Source organism: Heteronotia binoei, chromosome 1 (genome assembly GCF_032191835.1).
Source record: "Heteronotia binoei isolate CCM8104 ecotype False Entrance Well chromosome 1, APGP_CSIRO_Hbin_v1, whole genome shotgun sequence".
NCBI lineage: Eukaryota > Metazoa > Chordata > Lepidosauria > Squamata > Gekkonidae > Heteronotia > Heteronotia binoei.
In genome coordinates, this window is record NC_083223.1 from 91,634,471 (window position 1) to 91,644,927 (window position 10,457).

At 42.8% G+C, this 10,457-nt stretch overlaps 1 protein-coding gene across 1 annotated transcript; it reads right to left on the reverse strand.

Moving 5' to 3' along the window:
- Positions 1-543: 543 nt before the first annotated feature.
- Positions 544-6,021, reverse strand: MCHR2 (melanin concentrating hormone receptor 2). The gene is given in 3 exon segments (XM_060234478.1): positions 544-809; positions 811-882; positions 5,789-6,021. Coding segments are annotated over 3 exon segments (543 nt in total). The 3' UTR covers positions 544-571.
- Between the last annotated feature and the right edge of the window lie 4,436 nt (positions 6,022-10,457).

Genomic DNA, 10,457 nt, shown 5'->3' on the forward strand with positions numbered 1-10,457 from the left:
CTGGACATAACCCCCTGGCACAATAATGGCTAACCTAGGAAGTACAGAGATTTCCAGAGACAAGAGGCAACTTGTTCTTCCTATTATCTCTTGAGGGGAAGCTGGGACCCAGCAGATAGCTAAGAATTTGCTGAAGTAAAATGCAAGTGATCGGGTTGATACTTACCAACCTCTAGTAGCTAAGGGATATGAAGCTCTGCCCTGCCCTGCAACAGAGCAGTGATAAAAATTCTTTAGTTTTGCTGGGAAGATGCCTGAGAATGGCTCTGGAGGAAATCAAACACGAAGTGCTCTCATCTTGAACAATACTGTATACATATGCAAGGCCATTATTGCCTTTCTGGCATATTTGACATCTCCTCTCTCTCTTTATTTGTAAAAGTAGTTTGCGACAATAAAGTGAAAATACAACAGAAATCACAATTTAAAATGACAAAACCAATTGATTAAACCTAGCAGAGACTGGATAAAACCCATTTATCACAACATGGCAAATATCTGTACCTTCAACAGGGCAAACTGAGTCAATAAAACATGTGTGTATTTATTTAAATAAAAAATGACCATCCTTTCAAAAACTTGATTTCAGGGTATTTTCAGTATTGTTAACATCACAATCTGCCATCTTTGTCTTGATATGTATGCACTGCCTTAAATGCTTCTGAATGTTTCCACTAAGCATTATGTACAGGGAAAGATTAATGCTGCCACTGGCATAGCTAAAGCAGATGGAAAAGTAGTAGCTGATGTAAAAGGTTGGTGTTGGCTGAGCTATCTGAAGATTCACAACTGTATCAAATGGTAAAGTGTAGCACCCCGACAAGAACAAGCACCATTTTGGTTAGTCTCACTTCCCTTTGCCTTGGGACATCTGTATTATAACTGCAATAAACAACAAAAAATACATATGTGTTTAAAAATATAAATGTTTTGCCTGTTGTGTCTTGAGCTGCTTCAAGCAATGTTTTGAGAGGCATCATACAATTACTTCAAATAGTTAAAAAAGGGAATTCACACAATAATCAATGCCATGTGGGTCATGAGTGACCACATGTGCCAAAATTAGGATTCTGCTTTAGGTATAGTGATATTGCTGCAGCCAAACAAACTTTTGTAATTGCTAGCTCATGTATATGCTTGGCTAAGTAGCCTGCTGGGTGAAGACACCATCTGTATCATTATGACACACTCCTTCTCAGCTCTCTCAGCCCTTTCTAACAATAGTCACAAAGCAAGTGTATTATCAAAAACAAATTATTGCTTGAGGAAACAACCAGAAGCAGCTAGTTATTTCATGCTCTTCTTGCACATAATGAATTATCTCCTCTTTTACTGAACAGAAAATTTGTTGAAAATCCACTATACAAAGCCATTATTTTTCTGGAACTGATGATGAGCATTTGGAGAAAGGGTTTCTCATGCAATTGTTCTGTCCTCTTAGGTTTTGCATACAAGTAGCCTGTACTTTTTTTTTTTGGGGGGGGGGAGGGGAACCCTCAGATCTCCAGAAAACCCATGTCCAATGGCTGATTTTGCTACCACAATTAAACAAGCTCCCAAAAGCTTTGGATCAACAGCTCTTGCAAGCAAAGAAGACACTCCACAATGAACTGAATGAGCTTTTGAGGTATTCTGAAAGATCAGAATGAGACTGGGAAAGCAGAAGATATTGCTGGAGTTCTAAAAGGAAACAAAATCCCTGTGAAAATGAATGCTAAATCTAATCAAAAATTGTTACACACTGATTTCAAAGCCATTAAACCAGGAATGAACAAAATCTCCCAGGTGGCAAAGTCTTGCATCCACAAGGTTTGGCTCAGCAGAAGAAAAGCACTTTAATCTCACACTTATTTTAGCAGAAGAAAGTAGAAGAAAATTAAGGATATGCTTAATTTCCTCATTGAAGTACATGAGACCTAAGAGTGATTCAGATTATGCCTAAGAAGAATTGCAGCTATTCCACATCAGTCAACTGTGGGGTAATCATCTTCTATTCCACACACAATTATATGGTAATTCCATATGTCAGTAAAAATCTTCAGTTCTTTTACTCTTTTCCCACTATACTGTCACTTTCTTCAGAAGCCAATTGGCTGTGATTCCAACCCCCCCCCCCTTTCTATAGAAGCACATTCTTTGTAATGTAGACGATCACCACAGTACTATTAAGGGGATCCTTCCTGCTCATTGCAGCTTCCTGATCTCTATTATGAATTGGTGCAATTTTTCATTCATTCAATATAGGACAAAACGAAAGGTTAAGAGCTCCATGTGCAAGCATTAACCCCAAACCAGTATGAGCCAGCAGATCTCCAGGTGTCACTAAGAATCACATATCCTAGGAGGCCACATATAACAGGCTGAAGAGATTATTATGATGATGATTGATGATCATGATGATGATTCCACCCATCCTGGGAAACGGGGCTCAGGGTGGCTTACAACAGAGAATGAATATGCTGATGATATTGGATTTATATCCTCCCCTATACTCTGAATCTCAGAGTCTCAGAGCGGTCACAATTGCCTATATCTTCTCACAGATACCCTGTGAGGTGGGTGGGGCTGGAGAGGGCTCTCACAGCAGCTGCCCTTTCAAGGACAACCTCTGCCAGAGCTATGGCTGACTCAAGGCCATTCCAGCAGGTGTAAGTGGAGGAGTTCACCCAGATAAGAGTCTGCACAATTAATCACTACACTAAACTGGTAAAAGTTAAAGTGGTAAAAGTTAAAACATTAAAATACCCCAAAACATCAACCAACAGATCAATGTAGTGCCAAGACAATGGAAAAACATTTCAGTTCCCCACAGTCCACCCAGGATGAAGAGGACGCAGAGGGATAGGGTGGGGGATCAGAGAGCCAGATAGTATACTGTCCTGTTGCTGTCCTCAACCAAATGCCTGGTGGAACATTCTCCTCAATGGGAAATCAAGGTGGCTTACATCATTATCTCCTCCATTTTATCCTTAGGACAACTCAGTGAGGTAGGTTTGGCTGAGAGATAGTGACTGGTCTGTGGTCACCCAGCCAGCTTCCATGGCATGAAAAGGGATTCAGACCTGGGTCTCTCAGATACTAGTCTAACACTAAGAGTCTTAAACACCACACCACACTGGTTGTTAGCACAATGACTGAATGGAACCAGTGGTAAGTGCTAGGAGGCAACACCAGGGGAGAGCTCTGACCTCTATGCTTTGTTGGTTGGCTTTCTGAGGCAACTGGATAGCCATTGTGCGGCACAGGGTGCTAGAATAAATGGACCACTGGTTTGATGCAGAAGGCTCTACTTATGAGACCAAAGGTCTATAAAGCATTCCACTTCTCGCATAAGCTAGTCAGACTTTTGGAGAAGGGCTTCCATGTGTGCAAGAGCCATTATGGTTCAAATAACAAAGCCCAGAGAACACTTAAGATACTTGCACTTCAACAGGTAACTTCTCTTGAAACATCACCTGCAAAACAGATTACTATGAATGGCTAAAAACTGCTATGGCGTTAGGAATCTTGTTAACTTTTCTGCGTTTTGTTGAGAGGGAAGAAGGAAGACAGCACATGGTGTGAGGAAAAACCCCCTTCCAGAACATTGTGATTACCAACTTGGTTGCCAGAGCACCTGGAGAAGTGACTCATACACGTTTGGCCAGAGAGCGTGGGTAAACCTATCCAGGGGCAAAAGGGACTTATGCAGTACTAGCAGCCATAACGCTACAAAGGCACTCTAAACCGGTACAAGAGTGCCTACCAGGAGAACGGATGGTTTCCCATTGTTCCGTATGATGTCCATCTCAGCCATGGAGCGAAAGAGACTGCGCTGCCAGGAGCTATCCAGGCTAACGGTTTTGAAGTTCTGACCATGGAATCCACCGTGGAGGGCTAACACCACATGCAGCCATCTTCCTACCAGGCTTGACTCCATTTCAGCGAAGCGGATGGCTCACGTTCACACCAGATGTCACCTATGCCTGCAAGCAACCTACCCACCCCAGGAGTGGTTAATTGTCCAACCACCACTTTTTTTGTTTGACGGAATGCTAGACAAAGACTGGTGCCCAGAAGAAGACAGAAGAAGAGGAAGACCATCTTCAGCCAGAGCCAAGTTCCTTTGTACAAACTGGGTGTTACCTAGGCCATGATTTGACTCTCTATTGTCACCCTTTTAGATAAGTCTACTAGTCTTAAGCATCTCCCCACCCAAGTAATCTGTCTATTCTTCCCAACTGTCATTTTGGAGCCTCCCCCTGGTCCATTTCAACCTGAAAGTTCACTCAGGTATTCAGGATCCAGGCCAGTCAATTGGTCAAGAGCAAACACCCAATTAGGTGCCACCAATGAACTTTTTATTGGTTGTCACAGTAGTCCAGCCCTTATGGTCACTGTGAAACCTCCCCTTTTCGTGAGGTCATGCACCAGCTGACCACCTTCCTCCTCCCTCATACCACCCGTCCTCTAAGGGCTCAAGAGAGTCCTTATAATCTGTGGACTAGCTACCCACAGGTGTGCTTCTAGCAGTATCCCAATTTCCGATGCATAGATCCATCCCCGATTTTAAGGCCAAGTTTCAGGTCCCTTCTCCCACTTCCTTGCTCATCGCCATTGAAGCCTTCCTTGAAGACTACGATAGGTAAATATCGCCCTGTTTGTCTACCCATGTGTTCCCCTATCTCTCTATGTTTCCTAGGACTGAATGTGTGTTTTGATGAGTATTTTATCTTCTATGGAAGCCTATATTTTCCTTAATAAATTATAATTGTTTTACTTAATTAGAGTCCCTAATATTTTAAGCATTACTTTTCTGGATGTGGAATCCTGTATACACAGGTAAAAAGATCCTGAGTGAGCCAGGTGCCCACCTGACAATTCCCCAACCTCGTTTTGAAGGTGTTTTGGCTTACAATGGGCAGCACTGTAGCTTGAAGAACAGTAGCACAAGGATGAGACAGACTGGCAAGATAAGGGCATTTGATGGCACAAGAAGGGTAAAGCATGAGTGGCAGGTAGACAACACCAGGAAGACCTTGAGGCAGATTTGCTTGGGTATGTTTGTAGAGCAGCAGGCAAGCAGAGGAGGGCAGACTACAAGGGAAAGATTGGCACAGTAGGGTAGGCATTGGGAAGAATGAGGAAGGCAAAGTCCTGCCTCATAACCTTCAGGTTAGAATACTGCACACCTGCATATAATCCTAGTGGCTACAGCTTGTGGTCAATTAAGGAAGTGCAGTACCTGTTTCCCCTAAGGAACAGTAGGCTCTCACCATCCTTATTAGGAAAAAGAGTCTAGTAGCACCTTAAAGACTAACAAAATTTGTGGCAAGATACCCTGCCATAACTTTTGTTAGTTTTTAAGGTGCTACTGGACTCTTGCTCTTTTTTACTGCTACAGATGGACCAATATGGCTACCCATCTTGATCGATTTCCTAGGAAAATGTTGTCTACCTTGTAAAAGTGAAACCAAATAGAGGAAAAGACTGCAGTAATGAAAGGAACTAGAAAAAAGCTAAAGAAGATCATGTGTTCTTTTCTGTTACAGGCTGTTTAGATGAGGAATTTGTTTTGTTTTTGATTACAATAACTGTGTAACACTCCCTTTTCATAATTATTGTAAAATGCACAAGTCTAGCAGTTTATGATTAAACCATGTTCATGCAATAAAGATATTTTGCCTCTCTGAGTTTTTGTTACCATCAAAATCCCTTAAAAGTATCCTTGACTCTGGCAAAGCAGTATTTGGCAAAACAAATGCCCTGTTTCCTTTCAGTACCAGGTCTCTGTCTAAGGGGTTCCAACTTTTCAGCCCCACAAAGTGATTCTGGGATGATCTCCTGTTTGTTGTCATACCTGATTATAGTGAGCACAACAAGGACATTGCCCACTAATCCTGCTGAACAGATAACCCCAATTAGAGAAGGAAGGATAATGGTCTCCGCTATACCATTTGCTTGATAGTAATGTTCTCCACCACTAGATATATTTGGTGTGTTAAAGGTACCATTCTGATATGAAGGCTGGACTTGATTCATTCTTCATAAATGTTGTTCAGTCTGGAACAGCCAATGAAAACTAATTATTCTGATTATTTCTATACTGTATTCATCAAGCACATTCTCTCATCATAAATTAAAATCAAGAATGGATTTTACAATAAAACATGTAGACGGATATGTTTATCGATGAGCAGACATCAAAACTCACTTTTGGAAAAGATATACTGCTGTAAAAATGTGCACAGTATCATGGATATAACCAGGAATACAGGGGAGTAGTTACTGGTTGTGAATCTAAAAAGATCTATGGAGGATACTTTCTGCTAGTCTGAGTGAAACATGCCAAATAGGGCTGCAATACTTCCTAGTGGTGTCTGGAGATCTCCCAGAGTGATTTCCAGGGAAAAGATCAGTTCCCTTGCTATTTTGGAGGGTAGACTGTATGGCATTATACACTGCTGAGTTCCCATCCTTTCCCAAATCATAGGTGGTTATATACTCTTGTAAGTTAGTCAGTGTTAAAGATGTTAATAGTTATGTTTCAATAAAGAATACTGAGAGCACACCTAAAACCGAATCAGGCCTGACCACAGTCATTCAGAACAACAGCCATGTCACAACTAGTATCTGTGGTGAGGACAATGTTTCTGGGCACTGATAACTTAGTGCCCCCCCCCCATTTACAGCTAGCACTGGACAAGGGATTTCATCCCAAAGTGGTTTCAAATTTTTAGTATCTCATTTAGAAGAATCTGAGCAAGTCTACAAAAGTATACTTCATCTGGCTTAGTCCCTTTTTCCGTTCTGTGAGGAGAAGTAAAAATATCAAACAGGCTCTTCAGCCTCCCAATGCACAATGACAAGTGGTACTGCAGAGGAACCCTTTAGATTATTCATCTTTGCCGGTTCTCCTTGGACAAATCAATCTAAACTAGAACATGGAAACGGTTAAGCAGGGCTTTTACTTTTTCAATGCTTAGCCATTTGCTTTCAGGAAGACCACCATAGCCCACTGTAATAACATCAGGCAACATCAATGTTGAGGGGTGACAGCCTCCCATCCAATCCACTGTCAACCTCCTGTCACCTGCCAACCAGCCAGCTGCTCAATGCTGCCCTGCCCAGGAGCTGGAGGAGATCATTCTCTTTGTCATTTCCTGATTCTTTAGATGTGAACTGTGCTGAAAGAAATATGTTGACATAGGACACAGGGAGGTAAAGGGACAGAAGTCAGGACCGTACTTCCTTCAACCCTATGCTCCATTTTCTGCAATTAAAATTTTCTGTAATTTAAAGATTGCCCCCCCTTTCCATCACTCATTTATTTATTTACTCCATTTATAGCCTGCCCTTCTCACTAAGACTAAAAATGGATTACAATGGATAAGACATCCAGTAGGGTAGTTTAGCCCTAAAATACCACAGAGCATTATGATAGCTTTCCTCTGTCATGACATCTAGAGATGCCAGAAAGTGAATGCTTCTCACGACATGGAAACTTCAGTCTTGCTCTGACTTTCACTAGGTAACTACTGAGATATGTTTCCTTCACCTGAAGGCTTCTGGATTGGCTAGAATGATACAGGCATTGTTTCTCTGACCAGCAAATATTCCTGCTTCCACCCTCCCCCACAGGTATGTATTTGAACAGTGTTTTAAAGGCAAGTGTATCAGTTCAAAGTGAACTTGACACATATCTATCTCACAGCTAGAGAAACAGGCAGCTTGAAATCATGTAAACCCCTCCCCATTTGCCTCATCTTGATTCATCTTCATTTTATTGGTCCAGAATAAGAGAGTATGACAGTTCTGTTAAAAATTCTCCCATTCACACCCCGACCTGGATACCCCAGGCAAGCCTGATTATCTCCTCAGATCTCAGAAACTAAGCAGGGGCGACTCTAGCAAGTACTTGCATGGGATAACATCTTAGAATACCAGAAGTCAGGAGGCAGCAGCAGGCTTCATTCAGCCACCTCCCTGAATATTCTCCAGGCCGCCAGTAGGGGTCAGTCACCAGAGGTCGGCATGACTTCCAGATGTCCACACAAATACACATACCTGCATATATAAAAATACAAAAAAAATTTCTCCCATTCCCTAACAGGTTCACGCAAGTATCAGATCAATAACCAAATAAAGAAATCATTCCTATGTACTGTAACTTCTGAACTTTCAGACTGAAAGAATATGTTGTAAATAACCTGTCCTGTCTCTCTGTGACTTCAAAGAAACCGCTCTAAGGATTTATTTGCACAGTTCAATGCTGAACTGCTGAGAAGGTCGCTCACAGTCATCCAGCAGGAACCGCAGAAGATTCCAGCTTCATCAGAAGAACGCAACGGCGTCTGAGAGTGTAGCAGGAAAAGTCCTGTGTTGTCCAATTAATAGTAAATCATACTCACAAACGAGGTCTGAGGCAAGGTCAGGAAAACAGCTTCTTTATTTAACGTGCATAAGCGCTCTATACACGGGCTCCAGACCCGAGGGTCTGAGCAATGATCACAGTTACCTGCCATCCCTTATAGGGGGCCTCCACCCACGCACTACCTTAAAACACCCATGTTCTCCAGTTCCCTGGGAGGATGCCCACGTCATACTTTCGCCACACTCCGGGTTGTTTTTCAGCTTTTTGGGCCCCGGTTAGGGCTTCTGTAAACCCTTGTTCCCTTTTTCTAGAACCATTCTACCCACACACACACAGCTTCTTGCTCCATTTCCAGCACCTGTCTTAGTTCCTTTTAGGCTTCTTTCTACCGTTTTCAGCCTGCGGTTTAGAAAGGTCAATGACCCTTCACAGTTCCCTTTTTCTCTCTGCAAGCTAATACTCTTTTGCTTAAACTGCTCCAAAAGATTATTTTCTAAAAGCACTGTTATTTAAGTCTAGCATCACCAAGCCATACATATTGATTAGGTATTGGTATTGATTCTTGTTCTTATCGATCCACCGCTATATTTCCCCTCTTTCAAACAGAGTTTGATTATTTATCATGACATCCACAAACCATCACACATACTAAAATCAACCTATTAAAACTAAACATCAAAATCATAGGGGAGTCGTCTCCTGATGCCTGTGGAATCCTGCCATTTCCGGTAGGCCAGGATCCAGAGGGCGTTGCCTGTGGAACCTCACTGCTGCCGGTGAGTGAGGTCCAGAGGTCGGGCTTCAAGCAATCAGGTCTGGGAGCAAGGCTGCACCTAGAAAGCCTATCTAGGAAAACCTCAATCAAATTGCATAGCCAAAACAATACAAAGTTCAAAACAAGCCTATAATTCAACATAACATTTCTTTCTGGGTTTTCTCATTTTAACAATTTTCCAACGGGCCTTTCATGAATAAAATCACAAAGAACTGAATCCTTTGTCTTACTTAAGCATCACAATATATGGCCAAGGCACTGAGCAATGTGTCAAGCTAAAACTAGCTTGGGCACATTTTGACTACTTACCCCTAGGGATCGTCTTATTTTCTTCTCTTCTTCTGGGGCAAAACAAGTCTTATGCATAAAGCTGTTGCCATCAAAGGAAAGTGGCTTCAAAACATTAAAAAAAAATCAAAATAACCCAGAAATTACTTAAAAAGGAACAAAAAGAGTCCCCTCTTTGTAGCTTCATACAGAAACTTAGCAAGTTGGACTTTCTTCCGGGCTTTCTTCTGGGCCCTCTCCCTTCTGGAGAGGCTCTTGTAGGCTCACACCTCGTTCTGGAACTGGGACAGCTGCTTCTTCCGTGCTTCTACCATTTCCTGGCCATCCCCCTCTGGCGCAATCCGGCTACAGCCTTCAGGCGTGAAACTTCCTTGATGCCAGTCAGTTCCCCTTTGTGGATCTGTTCGATCTGCTTCGCTGCTGGGCAGCGTTCTCTCTGCCAGCTGCTTGGCCCTTCTTGTCGACATCCAGGAGCTCAGGCATCGCAGACATCGGGACCTTCAGATGACCCTTGGTTTCCTCATCTGGATCGGCCCTTCTGCTAGGGTTTTCTCTCTTATCTTTCGCAGCAACAGCGACAAAGAAAAAACCATCAAGGAAGCTTTTCAGCCCACAGTTTCCTCCACAGGCTCTCTACTTCTTTGGGCCAGCTGTTTGGCTCGATACTCATAGCCTTACATCTTACTGGCTGAACAATACTCTTCCAATCTCCTTCAGGCTGGACTCAGCTACCTGCTGCTTTCGCCTGATATCTGGAGCCGACTGTAACTTCGTGGTTGGTGGACAAAATACATCTGGTGGGCTTCACACAGGCATCTGGCTTCTGGAGGATCTCTGCTGCCTCACACGTCTTAATGGGTTTGTGCCTGCCGGTAGAGCTTGTTGGCATCGGCTTACTAGGCAGATGGGAGCCTCCCTGTTGGCATCTCACTCGAGGGCAGTTGTTTCTTCACTTCCGTAATTTTGGAGGATTATTTCAGAGACACTCAGCAAGCACTTTAAAAGTCTCTTCTCCCTTATGCCCAATGAATACTGTAGCCT